Raw genomic sequence first — 17994 nt, forward strand, 5'->3', positions numbered from 1 at the left:
ACGTAGCAGTAGTCCATACAATACATATGCGCGTAAAAATCGTCTGCCCACAGTTGCAACACCAAGTACCGAGTTCCAAACTGCCTCTGAAAGCAATGTCAGCACAAGAACTGTTCGTCGCGAGGTTCATAAAATAGGTTTTCGTGGCCGAGCAGCAGCATAAAAGCCCAAGGTCATCATGCGCAATGTCAAGTGTCGACTGGAGTGGTGTAAAGCACACTACCATTGGGTTCTGGAGCAATGGAAACGTATTCTCTGGAGTGATGAATCACGCTTCACTATCTGGCAATCTGACGGATGAATCTGGGTTTGGTGGATGCCAGGAGAACGCAACTTGCCTATTTGCAAAGTGCCAATTGTATAGTTTTGTGGAGGAGGAATAATGGTCTGAAGCTGTTTGTAATGGTTTGGGCGAAGCTCTTTAGTTACAGTGAATGGAAATCTTAATATTACAGTATACAATGACATTCTAGAGAATTGTGTGCTTTCAACTTTGTGGCAACTGTTTGGGAAAGACCCCTTTTTTTTTCAGCATGACACAACCCCCGTGCACAAAGTGAGGTCCGTAAAGACATGGTATGCTGAGGCTAGTGTAGAAGAACGTGACTGGTCTGCACAGAGCCCTGACCTCAACCCCATCGAACACCTTTGGGATGAACTGCAACGCCGATTGCAAGCCAGGTCTTCTCTCCCGGCATCAGTGCCCGACCTCACAAATGCTCTTATGGATGAATAGGAGCGAATCCCCGCATCCATGTTCAAAAATCTAGTTAAAAGCCTTCCCAGAAGACTGGAGGCTGTTATAGCAGCAAAGGAACGACCAACTCTGTATTATTGCCCATGAGTTTGGAATGAGATGTTCAACAAGTAGATATGGGTTTGATGGTCGGATGTCCACATACTTTTGGCCATCTAATATATATATATATATGAAAACATTGAAATATCATAACAAAAAACATAAGGAACCTGAATTAGAAATATATACTTTCCAAATAAACAAATATATAATACAGCCCATGTATAAATTAGATACATTAAAAGTGTTCAAAAATAAATAGAATTAATTAATATACTTTGCTTTCTCAGTTAAGATCTTATTCTAATTATAATTTTTCTTCTTATTATAATAAAAATGCAATTTATTGATCCTATAATTTCATAATTTTATTTACTTTTTGTGTGAGTGTAACTGTTTTTATGTTTTTACTGTAATCAAAACTGTGTATTTAAAATAGGTTATTCATGTTTAATTGAAAAGCGGTATTTGTATGCTTTTTGTTATAGGTTCTCAGTAAAACTGTTTCCTAGACAATGATCTATGAAGCCAAGAAACCGGTAGGATAAATGAATAAAATAAGGAAAAATTCTGATATTTCGATGTTTTCTTATTTGTATCTACAGGTGAGTCTTACTGATGTTTTGGTTTTATATATACAGAGAAAACAAATTATTTTGTTACTATGTTTTTTTTAAACTAATAAAAGTATTGCACTAACTTTATGCAACTGGCTTAAAAGATAAACCAAATGACACCCAAATACAATACAGTAAAACAAATTATCTGTTGTGTGTACAGCGTCTAGTTGATAAAAAAAAAAAGATCTATTCATCTTTAAGTTCGTTTACTTAAATATTTCAGAGTAACCACTTATAACCACTCTAAACTTATAAATTCGTTGCTTTATACCAGTTCATATCTTTCTTTGTTTTTTATCGTTATCTACGGGTAGCTCAGCGGTAAGCTTACGGGTTTGTAATATTAAAATTAAAAGTTCAAATCTGCGGTGGGCACAGCATGTGTATCCCATTTCGTAGAGTTGAGTTACAAACAAACGTACCAAATGATTATTTTGCATTGTCTTATGCTATCTTCAACTTAACGTAGCCCCCTAGTGGCACAGCAACAATGGGATATTTGTGTTGCTTTGTAGCTTAACTTCAAACAAACAAACAAACAAACAAAATTTAATGTAAAATTTGATTTACTATAAAAGTTTATACATAACACATATCTGAATTTTATTGTTGAGTATTTGGTTGGGTGCTAATTTGCATTCAAAAGAAGCATATTAAGAATATATACATTTCAACTGCAATTTTCACTTTACAGTCCATTTTTCATGTTATTTTCTTAGCAAATGTTACGAAAAGCCGAGCACAAAATTATGACAACGGTGTGTTCAAAATCTTGCTAACATTACCCTTACTCTTAGGGTTGGGAGGAGAGAATGATGAGAAGTTGTCCCTTTGTGTTTTTATTTTTATGGTGTGCACGAACGATACTTTCTTACAGCTGTTAAATTTCATTTGTAAATGTTATGTGCCACATTAAAAGCAGGGAAAGAATTGCATCGCCTCTTGTACCTACCGTCCTCAATCAAAGTAAAATATATCAAACCTGGATTAGTCAGCAAAGAAACTAGAGGTTGCATATCGGACCTTGGAACAGAAACATGTTTCAAGTCACTGGAAGTATGATAGTCATGATATAATGCAAGGTAATCGTAGCCAGAGCAGCAACTTTTGTTCACGTCACTGTTTCGCAGCCGAAATGCTGTGAAAGTTTATTAAATACTGCTCGTTGGGACGAGACGAGCTAAATATATGTGTCGATTGTTTGAAATAAATAGAAACATAGATTAATTTCGATATCAAAGTCTCTTAGTGGCACAGCGGTACGTTTACGGACTTAAAACTCTAGGATTCAAGTTTCAATACCCGTGGTGGGCAAAACACAGACAGCCCATGGTGTAGCTTTGAACTCAGCTACAAATAAACTCTATATAAAAAAACAAAAGAACACGTAAATAACACTTTTTCTTCGCTCATAATCCACATATCATCTAGTGGTTGGCATCCTTAACAGTGAATCTAAGGGCCCATGGTTCGAATTCTGGCATTGTAAAAACTTGTCCTGCACTGTGGATCTTGAGTGAGTTGTAAGAGTGGCAGTCAAATCACCGCCTTTGGTTAAAGTAATCCAAGAGTTAACAATGGGTGTAAGTTAACTGGGTAGTTGTCTTCCTTCTAGCTATCAGTTGTGTAGTCTTGCCCGAATTTTTTAAATACACTCTCTAAACTTTAAAACTCTTCAATTATCTAATATTTAGCTGTAAAATCGATGTTTTTCAATAATATAGGAAAAATCAGAACCACTTCCTAAATAGTATTTTAGTTTTTAATTCTTATTCAAGCACAGTTTTCGCTTTTATGTGAGACAATGTCAGTTTTGCAGTTTGAGATTTATATTTTGTGTTGTATGTTGTATCTCATCATGTGACCCTGTGAGGGTCGTTTTGAAGATCTTGTGTATCCATTTACATATCTGTCTATCTATATGGAAGACATATGTACACGCTTTAAAAAAGTGGTTTGTGATTCACTAATATGGCCATTGTAGAATTGCTGGTTTAAAACTAAAAATAAAGTTTAAGGCTTAAAGTGTTAGTGAACTTTGTTCAACTGATAGTCGTACGGTAGAAAACGCAGAAAAATATTTAATTAATTTGAGTAAAACTGAAACATCAAACTAACTTCGACTGAAAGATAAAAAGAGAGGAAAATATGAAACAAAACGGAAGAAGCATGTTAGGAAATAAAAACGAATTAACAGAAAACGGCTTAGCCAGGAAAAGAATTCGCCAGTGTTCTAATGGAGCTAAACCTAAGAAACACTTTAAAAGAAAAACTGATAACAATAAAACAAAACGAAATTTGAATTGGAAGTTCATATTTCGGATCTGTATTCATATGCATGTGTAGCATGCCCATTAAAAAATAAAGATAAATGGCATGTTTCTTCAATATTTCAGTTCTATCCCTCAGTGGGACTGCAAATTATTTCATTCGGATCCGTTAGAGAACTATGGTTCTGATTACTACGAATCTATGTGCAACACTTTGCGTTCTACTCTAAGTTTACTGGCTTCGAGTTTCGCAAATCCTATTGGTCAATTATTCAAATTTAGTTTTTAAATCAGTAAAGGTTTTTTATATGAATCAAAGTGGTTTAATAGTGGATGTTTAGGTAACTGTATAATTTGTGATTTTTTTTAGACATACATTTTCACAGTGTTCACCGTCTTTGAATGACGCCTGAGGTGTTTAATAATTACATAAGAGTTAATAAGGTTAAAAAAGGGTGCGGTATTTTACATCTACGTAAGAGTTAATGAGATTAAAAAAGGGTTTACTTGGTTGTGTTTATTGTCTATAGAAAATGTGCCATGAGAGATTTGTAAAAGATGTATTAATAAAAGTTGCGTATTGTACTTGTTTTCACGCTGTCAGACTTTATTAAATTTTAATTTCAAGAAGCAATCAAAAATATATATTTTGTATATCAACTTAGAAACTGTCGATCATACAAGTGCGCCGCCCCCCCGCTAGTACAGCGGATTGTTTACGGATTTACAACGCTAAAATCAGGAGTTCGATTCCCCTCGGTGGGCTCAGCAGATAGCCCGATGTGGCTTTGCTATAAGAAAACACACATACACACACTCATTCAAATGCGATGGTTGAATACATTTTATAACAAACATATAGCTATAGATAACTATACGGACTAACAGATAGATAGATACGTTTCTTACTATTATTTCTATTATATACAACATAACTGACTAACAAACCTACCATCTTTTGGGTGTTTGTGTTTAAATGCCGAGATACATTCTTCTGCTGTTAGAAAGCGTGGGATTATCTCTTCAGTACTAGAGTTACCAACTGTCATCCTGTCTGGTTTCTATCGGTCACTTCGGCCAGTGATTAGAATGGGAGCCTGGAATCAGTTGACCTGTTTATTTATCCATTATTGTGGTCAGTATCTGATTGTCATAATTTGTTATTTTGAAAACTATTATGTGTGTATAACGTTCAAGCAGAAAATACATCAACTTACATTGAAGATCGAAGGTACGTTATTACTTTCATACGTAAGAAGTAGGAGTAATTGAAACTATGCACCTGGAACACCTTCCTTTGACGGTAGTAATACACGACGTTAGGTATACTCTTTAGTGATAATCTAATCTGTTTAACTAGGCTATTTTCAGGTGTTGCAGTCACGTACACCAATAACATTTCATAGTCATCACTCCATTTTCACTCAAATTAAAACGATGGCTATACTAATAGACTGGCTCTGTTAAGAGTTTTTTCACTGATTACAAAGCAGTAATTGGTTCTCACCCGTCCTTACTACGTAAACTGACAAGAGCCAATCAACGATAGCCTTCCACTTTAATATTAAAAATGCCGAATGACAGCAGTCTCTACTAAAGGTATATGTGCGATACAATCAACTCACTCTCTACGAAACCATAAAATAATTGTTATAAACGAATCAAATGCAAATCTAAATAAGAAAATGAAAGGAAGAAGTTGACAATCAAAGACAAGCGTATGGAAAAGTTAGGCCATGTCAATGTTACAAAAACACACCAAACTTTGATATGAAGGAAATTTTCCTTTTTTTTATGTTGCTCGTTTAGTTAATAGTTCAAATTCTACTTGTCAGATCGCTTATAACCTTGGAATACAGGTTGCCCTTCAGATAAAACTGAGCTAAATCGGCATGCAGTCATTCTAGTAACATCAAAATGCGGTACGTAGTAAGCAGTTTCGAAATTGGGCTATTACATCACGTATTATATATTGTAAAATATACTGGATTTCTCTAGGGGCGACACTCACGATCGTTGTGAAAAGACTTGGAAACGGACGTAACTAAGATGTCGCTTCACTTATGACTTTGGTTATCGTGTATGTGTACGTTTACGTGAGTTTATTTTGCCAGGAGAGGAAGAGGGCTGTGAATGTAAAAACCAGTATTACGTTTGTCCCATAAACTCAAGACTAATCCAAGTTAATTATCAAAAGCCTGAAATAAGTCATGTTTCTAGACATGACAAAATTCAAGTAACAATAATTCTTTCCTTTAAATAAAGTAACGCAAAGGTAAGTTATTTAAAGTAAGAAATTAATATATACATGTGGAACACAAAGAGTTTAAACAAATTAGCCCAGATGTCGATAATCGATAATCAATCAACAGTGATTTAGGAAAATTATCAGCATTAAGATAAAATACGATAAAACTTCTCCAATATAAGATAAATCCCCGTTAAGCAGCACGTGAGCAAGAATTATTATATATAGAACATAGCCTCATAAGAAGCTGCGATATATCTGTAAAATTAAAACTTATGTGTACTGAACTGCTTATGTTTATAAATACACAAAGACTTATTGTGATAATTAATTAAAAGCTTCATCACGAGGGCTGTCTCTTGAAATACTTGCATGTTAAACAACAAAAAATGGTATTCGTTATGAGGAGGACTATTAGTAATTCGAAATACAACAGTTCGTTCTCACCTGATGAAGCACATTAGAAGAGTAGATAAATAACGTTTTTGGTAATGAAATATTTTACTTTCAACAGACAAACTGCACATGACCCACCAACACAAAACCCTTGTTTATTGCTTATAAATGCATCTGAGTTCTACTGTTTTAAAGAATCCAAAGTTACATTAGATTAGCTGAGCCAGTTCAAAACATTCTTCTTTCGATAAACGTTTCTACAATTCCAAGGACTTTTATTTCAGCAAAATAATAAAATATAAATTAGAACCAATCTAAGAGTGGTTCATGGTGTATAATAACACTTCTTTGAAAGTATCCTGCATCTGTGGAAGTTTACCAATATCATTCCACTTTGCTATGGATATCAATTTTAGAGAGTAGACTTTTTTCAAAAATTTCGTTTCTGTACTGATAGATCTCTGTACTGATGACCTAACACCAACTAAAATAATACGGAGTATTACTGTTCTTTCAAATTACCTAAATTCAACGAAAGCACAAACTCAGTAGTTGATATTATTCATTCAGTGCAATAAAGTAAATGTAAAAACAACTTTGGGAATTTTTTGCATAATTCAAACACATGAACATTTGTTTATGTGTTATACTTTAAAGTACCTAGTGTAATTGAAGGGTTTCTTGCCCCAATTGCATTGTAGCTAGTTAACATGACAACTTCATATATAAATACTCAACACTCCTATAACCTTTATTGTCTTCTCTCTCTGGTTCGCGCATTTTGCAACCGGTTGGACATCTTGCATATTCCATCAACAACTGTTTGCTATTTATTTACCTCTGCGTGAGAACAGTTACCAAATGTTATTAGGTTAAACTCAGGTTTTAATCTATAATTTACAATTACATGTATATATTTGCGCGTGCATGTGAGAGTGACGGAAGGAGGCCAAAAACGTAAGAGAGGACACGACCTCGGTGTCCTCATAGCTAATTATGTCCATGTTCTATATTATGACTGTGCTCCTTCGTATAGTATATAAGAGAAAGGCTATAATACACGTTGCTGACGAAACAAAACACGACAGTACGGGATTTAGAGAAAATTAATTTGTGACTGGAATACAGAAAGAGAACATAACTTTAAAGGACCTTTGACCTTTTATCGATGTCGCTATTGTCAACTGTGTGTGTGGAAGGTGAATTCAATAGTAACGTTTCAACGAAAATACTAAATATATGAGCTACATCAGTTTGGAATTAGAGAGTCCATCAAATAAAGTAATAGATATAATACGTTGTATGCCAACATTTTGGATTTTGTTTGACTTTGATTATTATGTCTTTTTATCATGAACACTTGAGTTTCAGTGTTTAACTCAAACTCCTTATCTAAATAAAAAACCTAAGATCTGAAAAGTATGATGAGGAGATTAAACATTAAAAGTGTTCGAAACTTGAATAAAGCACGCCTCATTAAAAAGCCACTAGAACATAATTCTAAAAATATCAAATCACCTACAGATCGTGGTTTCTTTACATGAGCACCTAACGGATAATCTAGTAACTAACGTTATAGGATGAATGATAAGTAACGAGAGCAAACAGTCATGTGAAAAAGTTAGGACATCCTATGAAAGCCTGTGTATTTGTATAACATTTTTGGATATATAGATATTTAATCTCAATTTCAACAATACTGAAATATTATAGGAATATAACTAAACAATTAAAACTGGAGAAAAGACTTTTCACGATCTTCTGTAAATGTAATTCTACAAAAATGCATATTCTAACTGAGGAAAAGGTTAGGACACCTTACCCCCTAATAGCTAGTGTTACCCCCTTTGGCTGAAATAACTACAGTGAGACGCTTCTTGTAGCCATCTACCAGTCTCTGACATCGGTATGAAGAAAGTTTGCCCCACTCCTCAATGCAGAATTCTTTCAACTGTGAGATGTTTGAGGGGTTTGTTGCATGTACAGTCCGTTTCAAGTCACCCTACAGCACCTCAATGGGATTTAGATCTGGGCTTTGACTCGGCCATTTCAGGAGTCTCCATTTTTTAGTTTTCAGCCAGTCCTTGGTGGATTTACTGGTATGTTTTGGGTCATTTTTGTGTTGCAGGGTCCAATTCCACTTCAACTCTAATTTTCGTACAGATGGTCTCACATAATCCTCAGGCACCCTCTGATACACAGTAGAATTCATGGTAGACTCTATGATTGTGAGCTGTCTAGGTCCTGCTGCAGCAAAGCAGCCCCAAACCATGACACTTCAACCTCCATGCTTCACAGTTGGTATGAGGTTTTTTTCCTGGAGTGCTGTACCTGGTTTACGCCAAACATGCCCTCTGTTCTGGTGTCCAAATAATTAGTTTTGGACTCATCTGTCCAAAGAACATTATTCCAAACGTCCTGGTCTTTGTCTACATTCTTTCTGGTAAACTTTAGTCTTGCCTTGATGTTTCTCTTAGAGAGCAAAGGTTTCCTTCTTGCACACCTCCCATGCAAGTTAAACTTGTGCAGTCTCTTTCTGATTGTGGTGTGTTTTGTGTTTTGAATTTCGCGCAAAGCTACACGAGGGCTATCTGCGCTAGCCGTCCCTAATTTAGCAGTGTAAGACTAGAGGGAAGGCAGCTAGTCATCACCACCCACCGCCAACTCTTGGGCTACTTTTTTACCAACGAATAGTGGAATTTACCGTCACATTATAATGCCCCCACGGCTGAAAGGGCGAGCATGTTTGGCGCGACGGGGATGCGAATCCGCGACCCTTAGATTACGAGTCGCATGCCTTAACACGCTTAGCCATGCCGGGCCTTCTGATTGTAGAGGCATGCACTTTCACATCAACAGTAGCCAGAGCATGCCGTAGGTCCCGTGATGACATGTTAGGGTGTTTGGAGACCTCTTTTAGCATCTTGCGGTCTGCTCTCGGGGTGAACTTGCTTGGACGACCAGACCTGGGCATGTTGGCAGCTGTTTTGAAAGCCCTCCACTCGTTGACTATTTTCCGGACAGTGGAATGGCTGATTTAAAATTTTTTTGAGATCTTTATAAATCCCTTACCAGACTCATAAGCTGCTACAATTTTCTTTCTGAAAGCCTTAGATAGCTCTTTTGCTCTCACCATGGTGCTCACTCCCACTTCAACAGTCAGGAGCACACCAAACTAAATGTCTGAGGTTTAAATAGAGCAAGCCTCATTCGAAATGCTGAGTAACGATCTTCTAATTAGGTGCACCTGGTGTGATACACCTATGTGTGAGTTGAGCCATTTTAAGTAGGAATAAATGTGGGGTGTCCTAACTTTTTTCTCAGTTAGAATATGCATTTTTGTAGAATTACATTTACAGAAGATCTTGAAAAGTCTTTTCTTCAATTTTAATTGTTTAGTTATATTTTTATAATCTCTCAGTATTGTTAAAATTGAGATTAAATATCTATATATTCAAAAATGTTACAAAAATACACAGGCTTTCATAGGGTGTCCTAACTTTTTCACATGACTGTAGATACAAGTTCCAGTCGTTATAAACGTTTTAGCTTGAGGTACTTACATTGCATTCCCGAAAATGTTCTGTTTCAAGAGTAAATAAAACCAATAACAGTAACAAATAATTTAATATCTTATTCCAAGTTCGCCCCCCGCTAGTACAGCGGTATGTTTACGGATTTACAACGCTAAAATCAAGGATTCGATTCCCCTCGGTGGGGTCAGCAGATAGCCCGATGTGGCTTTGCTATAAGAAATATACACACATACTATTTCAAGCTGACATGTCATGCTGCATTGTAGACTACAAAGTACATGCATGCGCACGTTTTACTACCGCCACTACAGTACAAACTGTAACTTTACGTCATTTTAGTTTCTAAAATGGAGAACTCTTTTTGGGAACTAATAGAATCACTTCAAATTCTATTAGTGGAAACCATAAGTATGCTTCCTGGCCATTTTACTGGGATTCTTCTCTAAAACTGGATCGAGCCGGATTTTTTTTTCTCAAACTCAAACTTCAGAAGATGCCATAAAATGTCTAGTTTAATTGTAGTAAGGATACAGTCTGCAACAAGCTCAGTGACATCTCAAAAAGACTGGAATGCACATTTTGAAAATTATCTGAAAGACTCATTTAGATTAGAATACAATGAATTTAGTAGCGAATAAAAGTTGTCTGGAGTTATTGCAAGCGCTCCGGACCTATTTCTTACAGTGTAGACGCTGTGAATTATTTCAATATTGTTCGAAAGGGTTCTTGATCTTGAGGATAGAAAGGGAAGGTTATGATTGGAATGTTATACAAAGGGAATCAACAGATGTAAGCCTTGCCCATAATTCCTTTCACACAGCATTATATCACCTCCACCAGCTTGTAATTCCATAACACATACAGAATGAAGAGTCTTATTTAATTTTCATGATATTTTATAAGGAAGAGAAAAGACTACTGCATGACCCATGAATTACACAGCGGACAGTATTCATTGTATAAAGTTTACGCTCTCAGCACCAAACGGTCGTGCTTTCCAATTGGCACCCGTGTTAGACGGTTTTCGAAATAAATGTCGACTACAATATGCCAAAGCATAATCGATCCGCGCGCACAACTTTAGTAGGTAACTTGATGAAATCTAATAATGATATGAGACCTGAAACTGTTACATGTAACATATGTACAACGCTGCATAATTCACCATATTGTTTAATAAGCTCTTTACTGACCATGTCGATGAATCGAATACCATATTTTAGGGTGGTAAGGCCTACCGCCGACCCAAAAAAGAATAGAAAACCTTAAAGCATGGTATTAGATTGTCCAGAAATAAATGTTTTTGAACTGCGAAGTTTGGAAAAGTATAAACCAGTGTTGTAAAACATGTTTCAATCAAAGTAAGCAGCATTTGCTTAAAACACACTTTTGCCAATGTGTAACGATGCTGTTTATGCCCTTACTGTATAAATCATAGTTTCTATGGTCAATGAACTTCCCGAAAGTTTTTCTGCATATGCCTGGTTTTGAAAGCGTTTATTGTTCAAAAAAGCTGTTAAAGTGCTTGAAGAAACAGAAATCTTTAGGGGAAAGGTCTGGGGAATAAGGTAAATGAAGCACAACCTTGATTCCCAGTGCGTTCAATTTTTAGTGTCATCCTTGATAGGTCTCATAACGCCGATTTCGTTGATCTTCAGTCAGCTCGTGCGGAATCAACTTATCAAATTTCTTCGTCTATCCAATCACACTCAGATGGTTGGAAATGCTTGATTTGCTTGTGCCTAGCTTTTCTGCAAGCTCACGTACTGTTGTGTGAGAGTCTGTCTCAATTGCTTCCCTTAATGTGTTTTCATCTATGGGTGGTTTCCTTCCACGACCTTCGTGGTTTTCAAGACTTTCATCTCATGTCGAAACCTTTGGAACTAACGCTGAGCTGTACGTTCAGTAACAGATTCATGGCCAAATGCCTTGTTAGTGTTACGTGTAGTTTCGGTAGCTTTTTGTCCATGTTTGAAATCATAGAGGAAAATCAGTTGAACGTCCTTCTTGTCCCTACTGCCTTAAGGTTTGCGAAACTTACTTCCGAGTAGAATTGAAACAGCAGACAATCAAGACACCTTGTAAGCGACGAACATTGGATCACACCAACCAACCAATGATAAGTTACTCAATATTCAGTTTCTAAATATCATCGTGAAAATTCCGACATTTATTTCTGGACAACTTAATATATTAGAAAGCCTGTCTATAAAAGTAATATCACAACGTCTTAGAAATAGTATTTTTCCAGATGAATTGTACGATCGAAATTGAAAGAAAACACTCCAAACCCAATAAACAACAATTTTTAGTACTGATTAAAATAACAACAAAATTAGACATCACTTATACATTTCTTAGGAATGAATTCAGTTTTTTAAGCAAAGGAAATAAATAATATTATAAATTTACTGGGTGAAAAAATTTGAATAGGCAGTTTATTATGAAAGTCATATAGAAGATAAAATAAAATATTTTCATTTAGGGACTGTTATATATAATATTATAAAATAAAGTATTTGCACCAATTTTAAATGTTTTAAAAACACGTCACTTTAAATTCTTCCACTCAAAACTTCTTTTTACAAAATGATATTCCGCATCTACTGTAATATTACTTTAGCATTCTCTAGATAATTTTAATAATTCTTCTTATAGAGTCGGTCGGTCATACTTTTATTTTCAGAACTTGAGTGTCTTTAATTAATTTTTCTTCACGCTGAGGAAATCATATTTTTAAGTATTAATTAAGTAGCTTTATGTAGATTGTATAGTTTCTTTAAGTAGTTCTTAACTGATTTTAAATGCAATTTAAATATCCTTTAATGAATCTTAAACTGTATTTATGTAGTTCCTAATAAATTTTAAAAACTATTTATGTGGCTTTTAATAAATCTTAAATTTTACTTAAGTAGTTCTTAATGATATTTAAGTATTAATTAAATCGATCTTAATGAATTTAAACTTCATTTAAGTGGTTCTTAATAAAAGTTAAGTTCCGTGTTGAAATACTTTGTTTCATAGCCTGTTGGTTAAGATACTTGACTCGTAATCCACGTCGCACCAAACATGCTCGCCCTTTCAGTCGTGGGCGCGTTATAATGTGACAGTCAATCCCATTATATGTTGGCAAAAGAGTAGTCCAAGATCTTGCGGTGGGAAGTGATGGCTAGCCACCTTCCCTCTAGTCTTACTCTGCTAAATTAGAAACAGCTAGCGCAAATAGCTCTCGTGTAGCTTTTCGCGAAATTCAAAACAAACCACACCAAACCTTGTTTCATGTATATTTAAAAATGCACATAATAACCTTCATTACTGTTTAATAAAAAAACCAGAACACAAATTAGTTAATACTGTTTCAGACATTAGTACCAACATCTTAATATTATTTGGAATATGTACAAATAGCGGTGTGTACAACATTGATATCACACCGTTGAACATCCGTACAGGTTCACACTCTGTCAACTTTAGAATTAAATATTCATTTCACCTGTAGATGGTAGCACAGTAAAACCACTAAAGATAAATCTTAAAGTATTACCAGAATGTGATGGTTTCTTTCCAAATAAACTGTGGTAAATAGCTATAGTCACTTATTTAAAAAAAAAAAAAAAAAAAAACAATTGAAAATAATATATTTTTCTCTCATGCGTTGCCAAAATTAACAAAAACAAATGACAGTTTTTGAATATTTTAAATATAATAGTTGAAGAATACTTTGGGTTTGTTTGCCAATTGCGGGTGCCGAAACCCAAGTTTTAGTGCTGCAAGCCCACAAAGCACCCATTTCACCGTGAGAGGGGCTTAAGAACTTCAGTACTATCGTATTGTTTTAAAAATTATCATGTGGTACCTTTTTGTTAGATTTCTTCCATAGCTACACGAGGGCTACTTGCGCTAGTCGTCCGTAATCAACACCACCCACAGCCAACTCTTGAGATACTCTTTACTAAGGAAATGAAAGCTCAATCGACACATGAATAAAACTCCCAGGATCTTTGTCTGTAGCTTCGTGTTATGAAACAGGTAAATACTATGTTCTGAGTGCAGTTTCCTACAAACAAATCAATGAATATCTCGCAAAAAAAACAACAACTCACTGTGTGTTGCTTCCTATAAATAAGCCGGAAAACTGAACAGTTCATTTTACATCTCTGTCTAAGCTAAGGTAATTAAGCCAATTTGTATCATGACGCTCTGTGAACACTCTAGTCTTTACTAGTTCTATTAGGTCGTACTGTAGTGTTTGTATAGGAGTGGAGTGATTTGGTGACAGGTCTACATTAAGTACTAAGTCTAGAGTTACACTGGTGTACAACCGAATTTGGACATAACTGTTTTAGAAAATCAATTGAAAAACGACATCTAAAGTTATTTTTCTAAGTAACAAGTAAATGGGTTGGGTGTTGTTTGAACAATTAGTTAATCTCGTCAAATCCAATCATACAATAAAAGCGTCAACTAGATATTTGAGGAAGCTAATCACTTATCATTACACACTCCACTTGTTAGTTATGAAATAATATCTATATTGTGGTTAGCTGTGTCAGCTTGTTTGTTTGTATGATAATTAAGCACAGAGCTACACAATAGACTGTATGTGATGTGTTCACTACAGAGTTCGAACTTTGTATTTTAGCATTATAAGCTCTCAGGCTTACTGCAGCACCACCGTGGAGGATGGAGACAAATGTATCACAAATGTTATCACATTTCTAAAACTGTTTATACCTATTAGAAGCAGAATATAGAGCATCACTCACAGTTTATGCCCAGCTTATCATGATAAAAACATAGATTTCACAAGATATGGAACTTCCTCCATAGGTCAACAGTAAGTGTACTGAATTACAAAGTTTATATACTTTTTACACTCTCCCTGTTCACTCTACAAAAAAAGTTTCAAATATAGGACAAGATATTAAGAATAATGATTAAACTTATAAACATGTATTGATTTGTCTTGAAAGCGAAGGCTTTTTAATTGTAATGCTAGCTGTTGATAAACTAATAAATGTAGCATTGGTTTATATGGAGAGAACTGAAATCAATACGTAAAATAACTGATCCCGTAAGACATATATAGTAAAACAAATGAGTAATATACACCTATATACTGATACGTTTCTTATTTCAACATCTGAATGAAAGGTGGGATAAATAACAGTTTTACACTCTGTCACTGAGTTTGAATGTGTGCTTTATTAAATGTACTTTATTATATGTGTATTTACAAAAACCTGCTGGTCTCTTGACTGCAACGTCTATAATGTATATTTTATTGACTTTTTTAATTATATATATCGTTATGTGAAATGATTTTTTAAGATGTACAACTTGTATATGAAAAGATAACATTTCATTATATCGAAAATTTTGAAATTAATTATAATAAATATTATATTTTGGAATAATACAAATTCGTAAGACAATTTTCGTCAGTTTTATTAATTTTTCTTTTGAATTTACGGAAACTGAAAGAAGGACAACAAGGCTAGCCTACTTTTAAACAGGTGTATTGCTTAATCAGTGATGTCGAGAAAACCCACTTGTAGAGAAATATATATGTAAAAACGGCTCGTTTGGGTTGAAAAATTTTTTTACGTAGAGGAGTGAAAAACGTTTCGACCTTCTTCGGTCATCCTCTGGTTCGCAAACGAGCCGTTTTTACATATATAGGTGTATTGCTTGTTAATCTTCTCGGCACGAGCCTATTTCCGCCTGAAAAGACGTCACGATGTCATCATTTGTTCTACAAGAACATCCAATTACTTGCCTTGCTAACAATACACTTTTACAATAAAATAAAAATGCAATCTTGGCCTACCTTCTCCCCTTAGAAACTATATATCTAGACTGCTTAGAAACTAATCCCATAAAACAAATTTGTACACCAAGCTTTGATGTGCACAATAACACGTTATCGTTTTAGAATTACCTGATTAAAAACTGCTATTCCTATACATATTAACTCATCAGTGATGTCGAGAAACCCACTTGTTGAGAAATTTATATGCAAAAACGGCTCGTTTGGGTTGAGAAAATATTTTACATAGAAGAGCGAACAACGTTTCGACCTTCTTCGGTCATCGTCAGGTTCACAAAGAAAGAGGTAACTGACCGGAAGCTGACCACATGTTTGAAAGGGGTTGTGTAACTGTGTGTCGAAATGTAGAGGGCGGTATTAGATGTTTGAATATATAATTTTATTTATTTTATTATATTAATATAGGTATAAAGGCGTTCCTTTATATTGGTTTATTTTGGGTTTAAGTTGTTGTATAAGTAAGGCTTCTTTAATTTTGCGTTTGTTTATGTTTGTTTCTTTATTTAGTATTTGAGTGTTTTCCATGGTTATGTTGTGTTTATTTGACTTGCAGTGTTCGAAAACGTGTGAAGGCGACTTTTTATGTTCTTTGAATCTGGTTTCCATTTTCTACTTGTTTCTCAATATAGAAGTCGTGGCAGTTATCACATTGTATTTTATAAATAATGTTGGTGTGGTGTTTGTCAGTGTAGTTTTTACATAGTATAGACCTCAGTTTTGTGCCGGGTTTTTGAATAAATTTGGTATTAACTGGAATGTCATATTTTGTTACTAATTTTTGCCAAATGTTGGTTATTTGTTTGCTGATGTCAGGAATATATGGTATACAGCAGTATATGGTTTCGTGGTTTTTTGATTCGTGAGCTGTATTTACTTTAGTTGGTTGATTTTGCTTTCTGTCTAGGTGTGTGCGTATAATGTTTTCTACGGTTTGTGGAGGAAACTTATTGATGTTGTTTTATGAAATTTAAACCAACGAATTATTAATAGAAGAAATGACATTTACTAACCCCTAATTTTGTAAAGGTAAAACTTTCAAAAAATTTTAATACATGCATAAACATTATCCAAAATTTACAGAAACAACTACTTAAAGCCATGTTAAACACAAAATACAAAGAACTACATGACTTACAAAAACAAAAAATGAACCTAGACCATCAACTGGCATGCTGCATTAAACCAGAGATTTACGGACTTATACAACGAAACATAAACCAAATCAACACTAAGAACGACAGAGACAAAAAGATCTGCCACATCAAAAAACTAGAAAAACTAAGATGCAAACAACAGAAAAGACACCAAAACGACAAACCGTTGACTAACCTCATAATTAACAGATCCGACCGTCAATTAAACACAGACGAGAAACAACTACTTAACAAAGGACTCAACTTCGCAATAGCACCTAGGTACATTCCAACCATAGAAATCAAAACATGTTTAGAAGACCTAGCCAGGAGACTTGTGATACTTTCTACAGAGAAGAAAAACAAGGAAACAACTAAACACAACCAACAGAAAGAAGACAACTTAGATAATTTTATTGACATCCAACAGCCAACCTTCCCAGGTAAAATTACAAATTTATATTTTCCAGAAACACCTAAAAACAACATCTTAAACGATTTTTTCAAAGAATTTTCTCACAAAACCATCAACATAATTTCACAAAACAGAAAACTAAAAAAACAACCTTACAAAAAGAGACATTAATTCCATTAAAAACCTAAAACAAGACAGAAACATAAAAGTTCTAAAAGCAGATAAAAATAACGCTATAGTCATAATGAACACGAATGAATACATCCAAAAAATGAATAACATCCTATCAGACACGAACAAATTTAAACCAATACACACAAATCCAACAAAGACACACGAGACGCAACTGAACAAATTGCTACTACAAATGAAAAAAGCCAACACAATTTCACAAACACTTTATTCCTACCTACGTAAAACCGACTCACGCACACCGTAAATATACGGCATCCCCAAACCTCATAAACCAGATTGTCCATTACGACCAATAATGTCCACATATGAATCGTTTAATTACAATCTTGGTAAATACATAGCATGGGCATTCTCCAAATATGTAACATCAGCCAGCTCATTCATCAAAGACTCTTTTAATTTCAAATCTAATCTAAATCAACTTAATCATAAAGCCTTAATGGCCAGTTTCGATGTTATATCCCTCTTTACAGAAGTTCCAACCACTGAAGCCTGCAAGATAGCCTTAGAACTCTATATCCGAGACCCTAACCCAACTATAGAAATTCCCAG

The 17994-nt window shown here is 34.7% G+C and overlaps 1 protein-coding gene and 1 long non-coding RNA gene across 5 annotated transcripts in view; one reads left to right on the forward strand and one right to left on the reverse strand.

Moving 5' to 3' along the window:
* The window catches only part of LOC143233911 (calcitonin receptor-like), a 54048-nt gene extending 48908 nt beyond the window's left edge, over nt 1–5140 (reverse strand). The window contains exons 1-2 of one of the 4 annotated variants that reach the window (XM_076470790.1): nt 4907–5138; nt 4642–4786 (exon numbers count right to left, since the gene is read on the reverse strand). In XM_076470790.1, coding sequence (XP_076326905.1) covers nt 4642–4738 — 97 coding nt within the window. In that variant the 5' untranslated portion in view covers nt 4739–4786; nt 4907–5138. Of the gene's footprint in view, nt 1–4641 lie in introns of all 4 variants that reach the window. The other 3 variants (XM_076470789.1, XM_076470792.1, XM_076470791.1) reach the window with 3 other exon arrangements.
* A 475-nt stretch (nt 5141–5615) lies between these two features.
* LOC143233914 (uncharacterized) overlaps nt 5616–17994 on the forward strand; it is a 37604-nt gene continuing 25225 nt past the window's right edge. The window contains exon 1 of the long non-coding RNA XR_013018396.1: nt 5616–5964. This is a non-coding gene — a long non-coding RNA (uncharacterized LOC143233914). The remainder of the gene's footprint in view (nt 5965–17994) is intronic.

This window comes from Tachypleus tridentatus, chromosome 12 (genome assembly GCF_004210375.1).
Source record: "Tachypleus tridentatus isolate NWPU-2018 chromosome 12, ASM421037v1, whole genome shotgun sequence".
In the NCBI taxonomy this organism is placed as follows: domain Eukaryota; kingdom Metazoa; phylum Arthropoda; class Merostomata; order Xiphosura; family Limulidae; genus Tachypleus; species Tachypleus tridentatus.